The sequence below is a fragment of the Rhopilema esculentum genome, chromosome 12, assembly GCF_057945365.1.
Source record: "Rhopilema esculentum isolate cy_ngs chromosome 12, ASM5794536v1, whole genome shotgun sequence".
Classification (NCBI taxonomy): domain Eukaryota; kingdom Metazoa; phylum Cnidaria; class Scyphozoa; order Rhizostomeae; family Rhizostomatidae; genus Rhopilema; species Rhopilema esculentum.
The window spans coordinates 6,157,539-6,175,426 of record NC_142826.1 but is presented as its reverse complement, the minus strand read 5'-3'; the positions used below and the strand labels follow the sequence as shown (position 1 = coordinate 6,175,426).

Below are 17,888 nucleotides of genomic sequence, written 5' to 3'. Positions count from 1 at the left end.
AAATTGTCTGATTTTCGTATTTTCGCCCAAGGCGGATGCCGCCCTTAGCTTGTTTTACCTTTTTCCATAGGGCTTTGCCCCCTCCTGCTCAGCAGCTTTTGCGTTGTCTCTGTCTGTGACACTCCCGTAAACACCAACCTGTACTCACACCCCAGTTTATATGTATAATTTCCCTGTCTGTCAAATCGCCCCTTTTCCCACTTTATTTGACAAAAGTTTAGCCTCCTGTATCAAAAAATTATCTACGTGTGAGAAATTTCGGTCACTGTACTACAGTAATTTATTACTACAGCAGGGTATTTCTTTCTCAAAAAAGGTCCCTGATGCTTGTGAAATTTTGAGCTGCTAATAGAAGTATTTGGGGCAACATGAATAAAAATGATGTAGTGAAATGAAAAATGTTTCTAAACAACACCTACACCTTTTTTTAATTCTCCACAAAACTGAGTTTGCGGCGACTGTCACGTACGGTATTGCGATTACGTGAAATGACAACCTGGTAGGCTTAAACCTAACAGGATTGTCTTAGCCCCATTTTTTAACTATTGTTAGGTCAGCAGGGAGAAGTGAGGCTGCAGTAATCATTTAAGGAGGGGTGTCGATAGCAGAATTGCTTTAAGAATCGAAGGGGATTGTAGGGCTCAGATAATGTCATCAGTAAAATAATGAATACTTGTAGTGGTGGAATTTAGTTGATCATTTATGAGAAGGATGAATAAAACAAAATATGACAGAATCCTGTGGAACACTAGTATTCTTTGAGGGGAAACGAGAGCGGTGGCCGTCAGCTCTAATGGCTGTGAGGGTTTTTGGTGCAGACCATACATATACTAGGGAGGTTAGGCACGATCAAAGGCTTTTGAGATGTCGAGAAGATCATCAGCAAAACTCACCTGGCGAAAATCAAACAGGTGTTGAAAAAGAAGTTTGTTGGTTTCAAGAAAAGAAAGTACAATCACTGCCAAAATTACTTGGAACACCTAACACTTTGGGATGTGCTTTTCTATTTTTCATTTGTTTTCTTGAATACTACCACTTCCGCCCCCCTTTCCCCCCAAAACAATGTTGAAAGTATAGAAAAATATCAAACAATCCACAAGAAAAAGCGTACTCCATAACCCCTCTCTTTTTTCTAAAGTAAATCAACATTGTTCCTAGGGGGAGAGGGGGATGGCTGAATTTGCCTTTGAAAACCTACGTTAGTGTTCCAAGACTTTTGGCAGTGATTGTAGTTGTTTTGTGATGATGGTTTTCATTGTTTTAGTGATAAGGGAAGTGACTGCGACGATTAGACGACAGTTGGTAGGGTTGGACTTGTTACCCCTTTCAAGAATAGGAAAAATAAGGGTTTGTTTCCAGGAGTCCTCAAACTGTTAAAACAAGTGATTCTGCCATGATTGTGCAGAACTCAAGTGATTATGCAGAACTCTATAATGACAACATTTTTCAGAGAATTGGCAGAGCCTGGGCGTCTTTTCATCTAGCAGTCTTGGAATCGATCAACATACAAACATAAAAGCTGCCATTGTGTAGACAGAAGGAGTTTGTTTTCTCTCTTGGACTCCAGTGGTAATTTTTCTCTAGGCATGCAGCACTGATTGGTCAAATATACCAGTCTTGTGCTTGCGTTTTTCTGATTGGTCTATTTCGATCCAGAACTGGGTATATATTATCTGACTTATTCTTTCGGACCCTTATCCTGACATTTTATGCTCTGAGGAGTGTCAGACGAAAAAGCTTTAAGCCAATATGTTATAAAATGTTGGCTTTTTTCAAAGCCATTTCCGATACCAATACAATTTATGCTCCATGTAAACAGGATATAAGAAACATACAAATGACATTTTCAATATAAAATAATCTCAAACAAGAGGAGCTGCTTTTTGACAAAAATAAATTATTTCAAATTAAAGTTGATAATGATCTTAAATTCATAATATATACATGGCAATCAAATCAAAAGAATGAATGAAACTTGCAGCGAAGCAGTGTCTAATTTAGGAGGGTCATTCACAGCTCACCATGACATGTGAAGGAAAGTTACATTTGGATATCTTAAACTAGCAGTCTTTGCAGTGTGTAGAATCAGGAGCGTGATTTCAATGATTTCAGTCATTACACGGCTTGTTGAATCCCCAGATGATTTAACACATATTTATTTCTTTTGCTATTCTTATCAATTCAATAATGTAACTTTTTGTCACTGGGAACCAGGTGAACTCTGTTTTTATGTGATATTGCATGTGCATAAAAAACCAAAAACATGCAATAGATAAGCAAGCAAATTGTTTCAAGTTCAGCACAGGTGCAAACATAAATTTTGGCCAAAATTCTTGATTTCTACTACAAGATGATCAAATAATGCAGTATGGTCCTTTGCAACTTCATTCCTCAATAGTTGATTGAGAAGATTTTAAGATTTTGCATATACTGGAATATCTCATTAAATTCTAAACCAAAACCTTATGAAAGCAAATCTAAATTTGCTTTTGCCTTCTCCATCTCATGAAGAAACATATAAAACTGTGGAAGACTAAGCTCCATGAATATGTCCTCCAATTCATCATTTCCTTTGTTGACCACAAGCTTCAACTGTAGGAATGAATTCCCAACTTTTTTAATTTCACTACTTGCAGAAGTGACACCAAATTTCCATTCCATATCAACAAGCTGGTTGATCATAAATGTTATCCCAACCATAGATCGACATATTGCAATATAACTGGCAGTCCACTTATCACAAATAAGTGTATATTTGCTTTCTTCCAAACCTGTAAAAATATGAAGTTTAATGATTGATCGAGTAATTGAGGATCAAATGCACATCCTGAGCAAATACTAGATGTTGTCCTTTTTTAAATTTGCTTTAAATATATCTATTTTTATCTAGATTTCTATTTTGACCTGACAAAGATTTCATTTCATTGAAAATTCTCATCAATTAATTACACTAATACCTAGTGAATAGAAGATGTAAATTCAAGATACGATTTTAAGAAAATAATTTACAATTTTTCATAAAACATCATTAAACAAAAAGAGCTGATGGACATATGAAAATAACTCTGTATAGGGCTTTCGAGCCATATGCCATATGGGAAATCTAGAGCTTCTCTCTACGTCTCTCATTCACATCAACTTTATGATAAAAATGCAATAGAAGGAAAATACCTAGCTGTTCCAAGTCTTGCTTGAGGTTCTTAGATGTAACTCCTCGGCTTCCACACGCTTTAAGCAAAGAAAGCAAGGAACGAACTGAGTTCTTCAATGCTCCAATTCCGATTCCAATTTCTCCAGACAATTCCGCGAGCCTTTCAAGAACGACTTCAGGCTGCTTTGAAGCGAGAAGGAAATTGAAAACTATATCTATCAGTGTTTGAAATTCTTCATCGCTAATTCGATTCAGAATTGAAAGTTCTGAACGCAATTGTGTTGGGGCTTGTTCTCCAGTCGCAAAGAGAACAGTCGCCATTTTGAAAATATTCAGAGTTCTTTTGATCTCGAGCCCGGTACGAGGCTGTAAGCACCATACGTCTTCTTTCCTTTCATTCGAGGAAAGGAATACTAACAAAAATGGTACTTCTAGAAAATGATGCGGTAAGTTGCCCAAGACTTTGAGCCGATAAAACTATTTGTAGTTGTAAATTGTAAGCGATTCAGGAAGGCTTTCAGCGATTGATGTATTTTTGAAGCCTTTTCAGCTACTAACAATTTTCCACTGATGGTTTTTAGGCCTTGTTGCTATTTAAAGTATTAAATAGTTTTATATTTCATACAAGTTTGATTAATAGAATATATGTTTTTGTGTATCAAGGAAATTTTACTCTCACAAAGCTCAATTCAAACGATGAAATAGCATTAGGGTTACGTTTGTCTTTGATTTCTTCCTCACTATTGAATCTTTCTGTGAGTGTGAAGGATTTCTTCTGTGCCTGCTGCAAGACTAGAAAGTTTGCTTCTGTGCATATTACTTCTAAATGCACAAAAATTGGTTTCTGAAATATAATTTTTGTTATAGGGATCATTAAAATTTTTTATGTGGCATTATTCCTCAGAGTTCGTTGTTGAGTGTGAAGTTGTTAACAGGGTTCTGTATCCATCAATCCAGGGTTTTTATTTGAAAGGTCATGAGTGAGCAAGGGGCAGATGCTGAGTACTAGGGATGTGCCCCATTTTGCTATTGTTTTTCCCTTTTTTCTTATGGAATGTTGTAGATTTGTTAAATTAAATAATCAGGGACTAGGATTAGTGTTTATTATGTCTGTTATGTTTTGTTATTTCTGTCTAAAATAAACCCACAGTATTTAGTTGAAACAGTGAATAAATTTTTAAAAAAATTAACATGATTATTGCTCTTAGGCTATGCTATTTCTTGCATTCTTATATGAATATCCCCCCCCCCTCTCTTGATTGATAGCCAAGAGTGGAACAGGGGGACTGGTCATGATAATCATCACTTTTTAGCACAGTGATTTATTTTTTATTCCCTCAAAAAATCTAGATAGCTTTATCCAGATGTGGTAAACCATGTCTGTGTAGATTTTATGAAGCTGCCCCATGTTACTAGTCTCTATGGTTGCTACCTTTTCTTTGACTTTTGTTTGGTCATCTTGGCCTTCCTTTTTGATCACCTTTTAAGAACTATAAAAATGTGAACTGATTTTTTCTGCAGTTCAGTGTAACTTGGAAAATGCATTTTTTTTATTATAGGGTGTATATGACTGTAAAAACTTCAGGATTTTAATGTTTAGAAATACTAGAAAGCTAGTTTTCATTCTTTAAATGGAATAAAATTTTGTGGGATAAAAATATTTTCCTTTTAGTTTCTGGCCCAACTTCCTCAACTGTTTGCATCCACGAAGTCTTCAGGTTCTGTTTTCGTCACTTTAAAAAAATGTGAGTAATTTTCCACAGATACATTTGTATATTGACATTTTTATGAATTGGTTACCTTTCAATTTTGCAGCTCCTTAGGGTATTGATTTTCATTTTGTCAAAGTTGTTACAGATTAAAGTCATCTAATAGCAAATGGAGACAATGGGTCTTGGTCCATTTAAAAATAAAGCTAGACTCCTTAGTTTTTTAATGAAAGTTATTCATGGACAATAAAAATGTTATACACCTTACAACAAAATGAAGTAAAATTACAGATATCAGGACATCTTTAAAAGCAAAGAAGGTTAAAATTATTCCCTATACATATTATTTTTCATTTTAGTATTTCTGTCATCATAAATATTTAGAATTCTTTGTCATTCAATGCTACCATATATAAGTATATTTTGGCATCATTACAAAAAATATTTTACTCTTATAAGCAGAATTTATCAGAACCCATTTTTTATCAGTATTTGTGGTAATTATCATTGTTAATTTTTCTAAGATAATGGACAAACAAAACCAAAACCAAAAACAAAGACAGGGGAAGCCAGCAAGCCTCATGAGACTGTAGGAGAAAGCAGGTGCTTATTTAGAGCAACAAATGGAAAAAGAAAATTAAGTACTGTTGTAAGTAGCTGCAGATTCATTACTACAACAACTAAATACAATATTTAGCTTTGATTTTTAACTTCTTCTCTAGATTTAATTATTGTAAAAACTTTTTGAACTTTATTGTTGTAACATTTATATCATAGGTATACATTAGTTTCACAGGTCCTTGATTGATAGCAGCAAACTCATTTTTGCTGAACAAGTTTACCTGTATAAATATGGTCTTATTATTATTATTATTATTAATACTCAGCCATCTCTAAGATAACATCACATGTTCCATCTTCTTCTTTTGAAGTTTTTTCTATGTTGGTTGTATAGTTAAAAGAAGCTATCTATTTCATACTCATACCTCAAGAGATAGTACTGATAAATCCATTTTAAAGGCAACATCACAAATGAAAACAGACAATATACAAATATTTTTGTTTATAATCATTGCAAAAAAGTTATTTTCTGTGTCATATTGTGAATGCCATTCATTTTAACTGTTATTTATATCTAATCCAAGGTTATGCACAAAGATGTAAACAAATTCCAAATGGTAAGATATGCTTATGGTTCTGACTCAGAGAAACTTGAATTATGTCCCTTTGTTGAGTAAGCAAATAATGATGTCTCATTTATTAGTGAAAAATTAGTTGCTAGCATTCTAAAATGCATATTACCTTTTTGAATAAAACCAATTTTATTCTTTTTCACCATTTTAAAATCATCATGAAGTATTGCTGAATTGACTACACTTGCACTTTGATCTATTATAAGAAAATAGTGCATAGGCATAAATTTAAAAGAAAATTCTGCAGTGAAGTGTTTTAATGTAATGTACTCTTTGGTGCCTAATAGATGTCCCCCCTCCTGCCAATTAATTTTTTTATTTTTCCACCAAGGACATTCTTATTCCAACCTCCTGCTATTAAATTTTTAAAATACAATATCTTATATCTTTTGTTTTATTACAGTTTCTGTGATATTCTATAAGAAAATTTAATATTTAAAAAATTATTGCTTTTCTCCACCCCCTGGCTATTAAGTTTCTAGGAAAATTCCCAACCCCCAGCTACTCCACCCCACCCAATTATTATGTTTTGGAGATTTTTCACACCCCCCTGCTTATTCCAACCCCCCCATTCTATTAGGCACCAAAAAGTAGGGTAGTCTAATTATATTTAGTAACTTCATCTGTATTTTGTATTTGAGTAAAGTGTATTTGGCATTGGTTCATGAAATTAAATTGAATTGGCCCTCAAGAAAATAAACATCTTTAACACTTAAATTTATATTTAAACCCTCAAAACAGAAATTTGCAGGAATCATGGCCCTCATCCCCCTTGGCATGGTTCCTGTCTAAGAATTATGTTTAGCATACTTGATTAAAATGCTTGGTTAGCTTGTATGGTGTTTAGTATTCTGGCCATAGTTTTGATGTCAATAGTTTTGATATCTTTATTCTTAATGGCATTTAATAAATTTTTCTTTGACCTACAGGCATATGCAAATTTATTGAAAGCAAACATTGATAACTTAAAGAAAAGGGATAGGAAAAAGACCAAGAAAAACACCAAAGCAGCAGCTAAAGAAAAGTCAAGACAAGAACAATCACCTTGAGTGGTTCCTTTAGAGAATATTTTGGGTTTTGCATGCCATCTATATATTGAAATGCCATCTGTGTTTTGAGGTTAAAACTTAGATGTTGAAATTTGCTAAGAGTACACCCGTTGCATTATAGCAGCAAATATATTGAGGCCAAACCATTATTCCATTTGATTTAACCCTGAGCCATTTTCGAGTTAAAATCAAATGAAGTACAGTTGGACAGAACATTTATTTAAAATAACTTGATGCAGAGATAATAAAAACTATGGTGCTTAACATATTTCTCAATATGTAATTTGAAGGTCACTAAAAACTTGAATGCCTAATTTATTAAACTAGCATTTTTCTTAGGCAATTTCTTGGAATTGATATCACTTCAAGAGCAGAGCAAGTCAAAAAATTTGTTTTAAAGTTGTTGTTATCAGAATTGCAGAGTAATAGAAGATATTTGTTATGCAGTAATTAAAAGCATCATTATGGCTGTAATTAAAATAAGGTATAATTGACCGATGATTTGTCAAAACCTGCTGAAATGTGTTTTTGTATTTTGAAAGATCTTCCTTGTATTTAATATCATCTGAGTAATTCATTGAAATACACTTATCTAGGGTTTTGAGCAGTGATAGAGGAACAGCTAGAGATAGCATGCAACTTGTATTAATATTATAAACTGACAATTCAAAACAGTGATTACAATATAAGAGTAGGAAGAATATCATATTAATTAACATAATTTAGAAGTAAAAATTGGAGGAGCCTCAGCAAACTCTAATTAGAGGTCAGTAGTATTTAGGTTTAGGTATAAGGCAAAGTAGAATTTAGTTTCCAGTTCAATGACACTACAAAGGGGGGGGGGGGGCTGTATCATGTTTTAATTTGAGTTGCATGGAATCATCAAACAGCATGGTTAACTTAAAGAGCACCATACACACAGGAGGTAAAGGTCACCAAACGACTACCTACAAGGGGGAGGTAGGTGGTAAATATATAAATTTTTGCTTTCTTACTATGTGAATGACCAGGAGGTAAAATTAGGTACTGGGGCACTCCCAAGTTACTGTTGATTGGAGGTGACCTTTGTGCAGAGGTTTTTTATGAAAGTTTGATCCAAAAATTTGGCAGGAACCCTCTCCACACTGGCCAGGCGTTTCAGTTTGAGGCACATGACTGCTCGGCATGCGCATAGGCAAGACAAGGTGCACATTTCATCACATACCTGCTTCTCAAAATGTAGGAATTTTGGGCATCTTATTCATTTACATTTAATATTACTTTTTAATCAGAAACAATGTCTTGTTGTACTGGGAATCATCTTTAAAGTACAGCATTCATCATAGGGAATCACATCGTGTTAAACACTGGAAAACTCTTTATGCAGGTTGAGTTGAGACATTTTAGAGATACAAATTTGAATGCTCCTTGATGGTGCAAAAAACTGTTTGACCTACAATTCATACCCAACTATAAAATTATTGAAACACTAGACCAGGTACTGAAGTTTTTTCAGGTCAAGGAGAAAGTTTGTTATAGCCTAGAAAACATAATCAAAGAAACTTAAAATGAAAAATATCATACATATTCTGTAGAACCCAAACAGATATATAGCTTTGGAATGATAAGAAAGATACAGGTACATATATTCCACTTTATGCTATCATAGCCACTAGAAGTTTTGAACAGTGTGTCCAAATGAATAGCATTACACTATTTTCGCTGCAGAACAGTGTGTGTTGGTATGCTTACTCTTACCCATGCAATAACTGTGAATGCAAGTTAATCATATCTTATACTTTTATCATGGCACCTTTTATCTAGGACCAGCTTTTATAGGAGCTCACATCACAATGCTGTCTACACCAATTATAATTAGGCATTGTTTTGTACAATACCATATACTAGGTCAATAAAAGATATCAGGAACTTTGTCACAAAACTGAGCACAAGCCAGGTGATAGCCAAATGTTTTATCCATTACATGCCATCAAAAAGAAGATATATATACAGGTAGGTGTTAAGAACCTGAGTGACAAGGCTCAAGACAATAAAACAACAATTTTGAAAGTGATCATATCATGAATTCAATTTTTTTGTATCTAACTTTTTCCAAAGGCTGCAGCACCACCAGTAGCACCAGTTCCCATGGGTCTTGGTGCACCACCTGGTGCAGGTCTTGGAGGACGATCCTACAAAGAAAATACAAATAGAATAGTCTTATGTGCATCCATTCCTGCCAGGTTGGGGTTTAAAACCTAGTCAAAATCTATATTGGAAGAGAAAGATTGCTTACAAAGTTAGGGTAACATGTCATGTTAGGGTTTAATGATGTGACAAGTAAGAGAGGATTAAGTTGGGATATTTGCATCTTACTACAAAATCTCTGGTGCCCAAACAAAATGTTTAGATTTGATTTAAAGACTTACTAGACTTACTTAATACCTGATATCCTTAATTTCAATGACGAAAAACAGAAAATATATATGTTGCAGCTCTAACTTCTCCATGTGACTAGAAAGTCACCAGAGATTGGTGAAGTGCAATTCAGTATTTGTTCTACGCTCAACTCATTATGACACTGGAAAACCATAGCAAGTGCGATTGAGAACAAATGTACAAGCTCATTAAATAAGATCTGTTCACATATTAAACAAGGAATGCAATATAAATGTTTATGTCTAAATTTAGCTAAAAAAACAGGGCTATTTGCTGTTTTACTTTCTTTTATACTAAGATGCTCTAGACTTAGTGAAACTATAAAATGACAACAGCTCTACCAAACTTGATAAAACACAGCAGGAATATTGTCTAGGGAATATCTACCAAGCTATGAAAACATTAAAAGAGCATCTTGGTAACTACCTTTGGCTGGAACCTTGGGGGTGGTGTCCTAATTCTTCGGTCAGTCTTTGATCTGTTCCTTACAACCTTTGAGTGAATGGCACAGCTCACACAGTACATGAGTTTTGCATATAACTTTGGCAGAATGTATGCTATAAAAGAGGTGTGACTCATTTACTGTCTTGGAAAACTGATCGCTTAATTTCAGATTCTTCAGAAATAACCATGGTAAAAAACAAATGAGAACAAATATAAGTTCAAAGTTTATTTAATTTGAACTGGAATTGAGCTGTTTCCAAGAGCATAATTTTGGAACTGGACTGTAACAAATAATTGGTTGACTATCAAGAGATACCAAAAATTGGTTTGCTTCATTAATATTTTTACAACCACCACTGCTCACAAAATTTTTTTTATCTTGATACGTCTAATTTAGTATTTATAATAAACAGTTACGTTTATAAATATAACCAGCTTTTGACAACACAATTCAATAATTTTCGACAAATATTTTATCCAAACATTCTTTTGGTGGTAAAAAACTTGAATATTTTATCAAATATTTTGTCACAAACTTTGTTCACCTATGTACATTATTTGCCAATTTAGACATTAATACTCATGGCCAGACCTGACAACAAATATTTTGAAACATATATTTAAAAAATTTACCATTTACTAGCCACAAGTTACTGGTTTAAAAGTTTCAGATACTTACTTGAGAGAATAATAATGTAGACGGATCCTTACAAAACAAAACACAACGAGTTGTTAACACAACCAAAGATACCTGCATCATTTCCACTTGTTGCATAAACTGATGCTTCCTTCAAGTCATTTACAGCAGCTTGTTCAACAATATTTCTGATAACAAACTTCTTGATGGCCTTGTCTTTTGGCACACATCTGGCACAGTTTGTGCACCTGACATAGCGGACATGGCCGCGGCCGTGTTTAGATCGCCCGTTGTTCCTTCTCTTCTGAGTCTAGGAAGCAAAAGCAAATGCTTCAACCTTGCTGTTGCAATAGGATGTTTACAGTCAATTTAAAAACTTAATTTAATGACGCATAATAGAAAATATGTAGCAGCTCTAACTTCTCCATGTGACTAGAAAGTCACCAGAGATTGGTGAAGTGCAATTCAGTATTTGTTCTACGCTCAACTCATTATGACACTGGAAAGCCATGGCAAGTGCGATTGAGAACAAACATAAGACTTATCATTTATCAAGACAATATGTACAAATCGTCAGAAACTTTCAATTGTAACTGGGCAAATACCATAGATTCAAACAGCAGGATGAAAATTACAGTTCCATTGCAGCCAGTCTGCATTTCAGACCCATGGCATAATGATCTGCGGCAAGCACAGACTCTAAAATGGTATTTTGGTGAGTTTTAGCAAGAACCTGTTGCGAGAAAAATTTTCAGAATGCATACTGGGCTGTCAAAAGTAAACCCAATAGATTTCATAAGTTCATTATTTTCATCTTTTATTCTCTGTTACACCAAAGGATAAACAGTTTGAGCTTTTAACACAATTGAATAATATTTTGATTATTTAAAAATCGTGAATGTGCATCGAAAGATCCATTAAATTCTATCTGTAGCCTAGTTGGCTTGCACCTCTCATCGATCGATATATATCTCGGTTTATAAATCCCTTTAATTTGTTTTGTCGTAGCCCGTTACACAACTTTACTTACAGACTTCTCATTCACTGAAGTTTCCTTGAAAGAAAGTTTTAGGCCTAACTATACTCAGATGCGTCTAGTGAAATATTCAATCTTTCTTGGTAATCCATGCCACAAAAAACATTTCTAAAGATACATAAACAAAAGGAAAGGGGGATTACAACTTATTTCAAACATCGGAGAGGTTATTTTTCGAGAAAAATTAAATTAATAAAACGAAGGCTCGTCGCTCACCATCTTTACACGACTTGGGATTGCAAAGGATACGCATGGCAAGAATGGTCCTCCTTGTACGCTTCTGAGCATGCGCAAACTAAATCCGCTGTCCATGATGTTTCGGGCACATTCCTCCTCGATCACATGTGGCTAGGCCCTCCATCGAGTTAATATTATAAAACACATTCGGCATGACGGCTAGGCTGTTAAATTCGATCGGAAAGCTCGGCATTGGTGTTGCTATAGCTGGAGGAGTCTTAAATAGTGCTTTGTATAATGGTAGGCTTTTTTCGTAATTTTTACAATATGACATACATGCTATCTTTCTGAGGGCTCCATATGGTGATTTTCCATTGCATCATCTTTCATATGTTGCATTAGAATGATTTTTAAACATAAGCGAAATTTATTCATTGTATGATAATCTTCTGCTCCATTTTTTAATCGTTTTGAATCACCACTATATATCAGATCACCACATTGTGTAGTTTGATTAAATTTCGAAATAGCAAGCAAGACAATTAGTGAAAAGATTTTGAAACCATCCCAGATTTCATCCATTACGCTTGAGGTTTTTAACACAAATGCAAAACTGGAATGACAAATGTGTATTCTGTTGATATTTGTTATGTATTAAGGTGCCAGATTTTTGAAATATTCTTTATTTTAACAAACCAGCCATGCATGCCTGGGATTGACTTGGGACAAATTTAAGTCAGGTTTCAATGATGCCACATTCAGTATTCAGCTGTATCAGTGGCAGCACCAGCCATATGACTGTAAGGGACCAAATAAAAATGTTTAAGACCATACCCTTTTCACTGTAATAAAACCGTTTATCAGAGGGTGGCGCCATACCCTAATTACCAACAAGGAACACCAATTTAACAATTAGGGAATGACCATGACTAACTGTTAGTCACATAGGATACTTTGCCCTGCCCCTAAAATTTATCTGGCGAATTCAGACAAAGTGCACCATCAATCTGGCTAAGAAATGGACAGGAACATGTAATTGATCTTTGTATATGTTAATACTGTATAGGTATTTATTATGTATATGATATATGTTAAGATTATGTATATATGTTAATTACCATAATGAAATAATATTAATTACTTTTCAGTTGATGGTGGACACAGAGCTGTCATATTTGACAGATTTCAAGGTGTAAAACCTGATGTGAGTGGGGAGGGTACTCATTTTCTTATTCCATGGGTGCAAAAGCCAATCATATTTGATATAAGAAGTCGACCAAGGAATGTGCCAACAATCACGGGTAGTAAAGGTGAGGCACTTAATTGATATGACTGAAGCAAGTGACATAGAACACACAAAACTCATTTATCAAAACATAGAAAACATAAATAAGCTGAATAAATTGCACCTAAACGCAAAAATGCAATCAAATATAAAATCCACTGCAACACTTTATGAATACTTTAGGCTTGGGAACATTGTAGAAAATGAAAAAGGTGTCAAATGAAGAATGACAAGAAAAGTGGGCAGTGTTTTTTACAAATGGTTGGCTGGAAGGTGTGGCGTTAAATGATGGGTTTCATTTATCAGAGGGTGGCGCTCATTAGAGGAAGTGTGGTATATGATGGTCATGATGTGCATAGATTTGACCAACAAAACACACTTAGATTGGGTATTTAAATCATTCTTGGAGTTCATTCTAGGTTATTGTTATAGTTCATTTTCACTTGATGTTACCTAATACCAAAGTATTCTATTACAGGATTACAAACTCTATAATATGATTACAGGAAAACATTTGTGTATATGTTTGTTTGTACATTTTTTCCATAGATCTCCAAAATGTAAATATCACCCTAAGGATTTTGTATAGACCAGTTGCATCACAGCTACCAAAAATATACATGTCTCTTGGTGAAGATTATGATGAGAGGGTTCTTCCATCTATTACCGCAGAAGTGTTGAAAGCTATTGTTGTGAGTATCCACTTTTTATAAAACTTTGTAAACATCTCATGAATGTTGCAACTAATAGGCATAGAGTTTTTGCATGAAATTTCTGCCTTTTAAAAAAATGTCATGGCCAATAATTTCATTACATAGTGACACTATTTGATTTAGGTGACAAATACTATGACAAATGCTAATAATATCACTGTTTGCAACAGTCTATCATGCATTTCATTGGTTTTGATCCTTGGATTTCATCAAAGCTTTATTTTTGCAGCAGTTTTGCTGATGGTTTTCATGAACAATAGCTTAATCTTTAGGTAAAACTATTGCTTTTGAGAGCCCTCCTAAGACAAATTATTACTAGACCTAGATAATTTAATCTTGCCAGTCTATTTTTTGATATTTTGTGTCACTCTGCACGCTTTTGTTTTCTTGGGAAAATGACGTTCCAAATTTTTTTCAGGCTCAATTTGATGCCAGCGAACTTATAACTCAAAGAGAATTGGTAAGTTGACAGATTTTCAAGGAATAAACAAATTATGGAATTGCAAAGTTTTGCTACCATTACTTGAATGTTTTTGCAACCTTTTACATAAACAATATTTTGTATTTAGTATTTTAAGTAATCATTATTGGACAAAAGTGTATGAAATTATTTGATTTTACTGTTTGTTTCCCAAATGATTATAAATATTAAAGTTAGATATTTCACAAATATCTTTTGATTTTTCATCAAAAGATGCAGACTCCCCAAGAACTATTATCGTAAATGGTAATATTTTACATGTGTCATAAATTGCTTTATCATTAATTCAAAATTTATTTATTAGATATTTATTAATAAAAGCAACCTGAATTTATGTGTCTAATTATTCAAACTGCCATTCAAATAGTTTGTCACACTTACCTAATGTTGATGTTATATGTTTCTTAAATGCTAGTAAGAAATTTATCTTTTTAGAGTCTTTTTACCATGATTTTTTATAGGTATCTCAAAAAGTTCAAGAAGCGCTAGTTGAAAGAGCACATTCATTTGGTCTAGTGCTTGATGATATTTCGCTGGTAAGCTTGTAAAACTATAAAGCTCTCCAAGGCTGCCCTCAAAAATGTATTAGTTGCCATAACATGCATTTTTGGTTTCATGCATTACTTTCTGAGAGTAAAAGCCCAGGGTATGCTTGAAGTTCATCAAATATTTCATACTTCATTTCCCAATATTTTGTTATGTGATGTTCTGTTCTCACAAATACCCTTGTTTCACAGAGAATGGGTAGTTTGAACAAAAGAACATCTTCCTTGTCTGTTTATAATGATTTTTTTAATTCATGAATAATCAGTGCAAGATGTGCATTAATGACAAAGGCCAATTCATTGTGATATGAAGCATTCTGAGATTTCAATGTTTTATTCCCTAGACTCACTTGACTTTCGGAAAAGAATTTACAGAGGCTGTTGAAATGAAGCAAGTTGGTAAGTGGCTTAGATTTTATTGCCCTTCTTATTTTTTAGGCACATCCTGCCTAAACCTATGTGATCTTAGAGATGACCAATGTCAGGTTCGGGGTCACAATTTTTTTGAAAAATAACTCAGTTCTTTTTTTGGCAAATATGACCTAGAAATTCATAGGAAACACTTCTAGTGGAGTTCGGAGCATATTTTCAAACATTTGAAGTTGTTTTGAGTGAATGCGATGTAAAGGAAAATAAGCGACATACTGTCATTCTAAAGTACCTTTCCAGACACTCCTTGGTTTATACAGTGAACCTCGGTTTATACATTGTTACATACAATGAACAAATAGGTAGCAAGACTTCTAGTCCAGTTGCTGATCAAAAGTTATATGTGAGGAAATAATGTTTATTGTTCTTTGTTTGTACCATTCTTCCTCTCACATTACTTTTGATCTGCACCTGCCTATTAATATTTGCTTCCTTTTTGGTCCTTTCTTGACATTTTATATTCTGAGGAGAGGTAGACTATTTGAGACTCCCTAAATTTAAGTTATCTAGTATTGATGCTATTAATGATATAACCCCCATTTCATATACACAGAAAAAATGTAAAACTGTAGCTGTCTTTTTGAACAAATTCATATCCTCAATTGTTTGACATCTATACTGTTTACAGTGTAAATGATCAAAGTTCATTTCATTATGAATTAAAATATTCTGATTCCCCCTATAGCTCAGCAAGAGGCTGAAAGAGCTAGATTCTTGGTCGAGAAGGTATGTATATTCCTTCATGTAGCAATGCATTTAGCAGGGCAACCAAGGCTTTGCCTCAGTTCTCCTTTTTGTTACTTATCTGTGGCACTGGTTGTGCACATCCTTATGGGCCTGTGTATTGGAACAAAGTTTAATCCTACTTATTCAATGTTTTAGGCTGAGCAACAGAAAAAAGCATCAATTATTTCTGCTGAAGGAGATGCCAAGGGTGCTTCATTGCTGTCATCTGCATTTGAAGAGGCTGGTGAAGGCTTGGTTGAGCTGCGTAAACTTGAAGCTGCAGAGGAAATAGCTGATAGACTTTCAAAATCAAGAAATGTAGTTTACCTACCAGAAGGACAAGGCGTGTTACTAAATATGCCAGCTGCATAACAGTGAATTTTTGTTTATGATTTGTCGCTAATGTGTGTTTGAAACTCTAAAGACCAGATAAATGATAGCCTGCTTATATGTATGTTGGGTAGAGTTAGAAGCAGCTCTGGGAATTTATGTATTCCTTATTTCTAGAAACCCCCTTAAGAGACAAAATGGTTATCCTAAATGCAGCTTCATTTTTGCAAATAGTGTCATAATTGAGATATTTTCTGCTTTACCCACTACTCAAGTTGATCATGAAAAATTTGCTGCTGGATTGATTGTCGTAACAAAAGTGGAGGAATGGGATAGTTTGACAGCCACAATGGGAGAGTACCAAAATCAAATGTCAATGTACAATGTCAAATCTGGAAACAAAAACCATTTTTGTGAAAAAATCCTTGCATGTAGTACTTAAACATTGTTTTTAAAATATGATCAAAGGATTACAGTTGGTGTAGAATAACTGTAATTTCCAATTCTTTAAAGAAATTTATTATTTCCTTTCAATCAGTCAACAAAATCAAAAATTCAACAAATTTTCAGTATGTATTGAAGTGTCACCAGATTGCCACTTTTACAGTCTCATTAAATACAGGAAAATACCAGCAATTCTTGCATGTCTCTGTTACCATCAACTCAGGGGCGGACACTTGATCAAATATTGGGGGGACAAGTCTATTGTTTTAATAAGATGACGTCACACTTTCCATTGTTTTAGAACAAAATAACTTTGTCCTCTTAAGTATTGGGGGGCGGTCGCCTCCCTCACCCCCCCAGTGTCCGCCACTGCGTCAACTTCTATCTTCACATTTTTGCCAAAAATGGATCATTAAATGAAATTGTAATTTTCGTGTTGAAATTAGTTTGTGCCAGAAATTTCCTGTTTTTGTACCGCCAGACAGTGGTGACCCCATTTTCAAAATCTAGCTTTCATATAAATTTCAATGGAATTTGTTGCTGTAGTGAAATTCAGCAGGAAATTCTGGTCAGATCTAAATTTTCAAAACAAAATAATTCGCGACCGAACGATCTAAACGACATGAAGTTTTCAAAATTAACTTATTCAAGATAAAGATTTCAAATCTGAAGTCCATTTGTGAGAAAGGTCTGGCAAGATGCAAAATCGATGCTATCAACCCAGAACGGAGAATTGTAGATTTAACGCATTAACTGAACGGTAAGCAAACTTACCAGTTTTCATGCATTACTGTTTTGCACATTCTTGCATCTTAAATACAGGCTAAACCTTGAAATCAAGGGCACCTTCTGTTCAGCTTCATCGCTGTATTTGAATACCTTCAGCATCAGACAGCTTGATAAGCATGTCACCTTAAAACTCCATAGCTGCAAAAGGCAGAGTCTTCACACCCTAGATGCTTTGAATTATGTGACCATACTCAGGGGAAACAGCAATTGACTGTCTTAATGTTTACAGTTCTCATGAGGGTTTAGTGTCGTCCTGGGGTTTAGCAAATTGCAGCATCAATGCAAAATACCTAACTCTCTATTGTTTATGAATTCCTGCATTTCTAACAACG

At 34.3% G+C, this 17,888-nt stretch overlaps 4 protein-coding genes across 4 annotated transcripts; 2 read left to right on the top strand and 2 right to left on the bottom strand.

Annotated features, from left to right (window-relative positions):
- Positions 1-1,843: 1,843 nt before the first annotated feature.
- Positions 1,844-5,388, bottom strand: LOC135681114 (COMM domain-containing protein 7). The gene is made up of 2 exons (XM_065195413.2): positions 3,172-5,388; positions 1,844-2,771 (listed from the first exon to the last, which is right to left on the bottom strand). The coding sequence occupies exons 1-2, from the start codon at positions 3,470-3,472 to the stop codon at positions 2,464-2,466; spliced, it is 609 nt and encodes a 202-aa protein (XP_065051485.2). The 5' UTR covers positions 3,473-5,388; the 3' UTR covers positions 1,844-2,463.
- LOC135681117 (signal recognition particle 14 kDa protein-like) lies at positions 3,508-7,623 on the top strand. Its single transcript, XM_065195418.2, has 5 exons — positions 3,508-3,597; positions 4,824-4,896; positions 5,385-5,509; positions 6,006-6,038; positions 6,983-7,623. Exons 1-5 carry the CDS (start codon positions 3,574-3,576, stop codon positions 7,100-7,102), a joined length of 375 nt encoding a protein of 124 aa, XP_065051490.2. The 5' UTR covers positions 3,508-3,573; the 3' UTR covers positions 7,103-7,623.
- A 1,520-nt stretch (positions 7,624-9,143) lies between these two features.
- Positions 9,144-11,985, bottom strand: LOC135681116 (small ribosomal subunit protein eS26). The gene is made up of 4 exons (XM_065195417.2): positions 11,854-11,985; positions 10,716-10,911; positions 9,947-10,077; positions 9,144-9,273 (listed from the first exon to the last, which is right to left on the bottom strand). Exons 1-4 carry the CDS (start codon positions 11,947-11,949, stop codon positions 9,184-9,186), a joined length of 513 nt encoding a protein of 170 aa, XP_065051489.1. The 5' UTR covers positions 11,950-11,985; the 3' UTR covers positions 9,144-9,183.
- LOC135681113 (prohibitin 1) lies at positions 11,955-16,554 on the top strand. Its single transcript, XM_065195412.2, has 8 exons — positions 11,955-12,114; positions 12,963-13,124; positions 13,649-13,791; positions 14,231-14,272; positions 14,755-14,829; positions 15,183-15,237; positions 15,953-15,993; positions 16,150-16,554. Exons 1-8 carry the CDS (start codon positions 12,027-12,029, stop codon positions 16,363-16,365), a joined length of 822 nt encoding a protein of 273 aa, XP_065051484.1. The 5' UTR covers positions 11,955-12,026; the 3' UTR covers positions 16,366-16,554.
- The last annotated feature ends 1,334 nt before the right edge of the window (positions 16,555-17,888 follow it).

What these genes read in the sequence shown, in the direction of transcription:
- LOC135681114 (XM_065195413.2), bottom strand. Translation starts at nt 3,472, where the DNA reads ATGGCGACTGTTCTCTTTGCGACTGGAGAACAAGCCCCAACACAATTG. An exon ending in GCAAGACTTGGAACAGCTAG is followed by an intron (nt 2,772 to 3,171) that starts GTATTTTCCTTC and finishes ATATTTTTACAG; the next exon opens with GTTTGGAAGAAAGCAAATAT.
- LOC135681117 (XM_065195418.2), top strand. Translation starts at nt 3,574, where the DNA reads ATGGTACTTCTAGAAAATGATGCG. An exon ending in AAAGAAAATTAAGTACTGTT is followed by an intron (nt 5,510 to 6,005) that starts GTAAGTAGCTGC and finishes ATCTAATCCAAG; the next exon opens with GTTATGCACAAAGATGTAAA. An exon ending in ATGTAAACAAATTCCAAATG is followed by an intron (nt 6,039 to 6,982) that starts GTAAGATATGCT and finishes TTTGACCTACAG; the next exon opens with GCATATGCAAATTTATTGAA.
- LOC135681116 (XM_065195417.2), bottom strand. Translation starts at nt 11,949, where the DNA reads ATGGACAGCGGATTTAGTTTGCGCATGCTCAGAAGCGTACAAGGAGGA. An exon ending in AACAAGTGGAAATGATGCAG is followed by an intron (nt 10,078 to 10,715) that starts GTATCTTTGGTT and finishes CCTCTTTTATAG; the next exon opens with CATACATTCTGCCAAAGTTA. An exon ending in CCCCAAGGTTCCAGCCAAAG is followed by an intron (nt 9,274 to 9,946) that starts GTAGTTACCAAG and finishes TTTTCTTTGTAG; the next exon opens with GATCGTCCTCCAAGACCTGC.
- LOC135681113 (XM_065195412.2), top strand. Translation starts at nt 12,027, where the DNA reads ATGACGGCTAGGCTGTTAAATTCGATCGGAAAGCTCGGCATTGGTGTT. An exon ending in TTATAACTCAAAGAGAATTG is followed by an intron (nt 14,273 to 14,754) that starts GTAAGTTGACAG and finishes GATTTTTTATAG; the next exon opens with GTATCTCAAAAAGTTCAAGA. An exon ending in CTAGATTCTTGGTCGAGAAG is followed by an intron (nt 15,994 to 16,149) that starts GTATGTATATTC and finishes TCAATGTTTTAG; the next exon opens with GCTGAGCAACAGAAAAAAGC.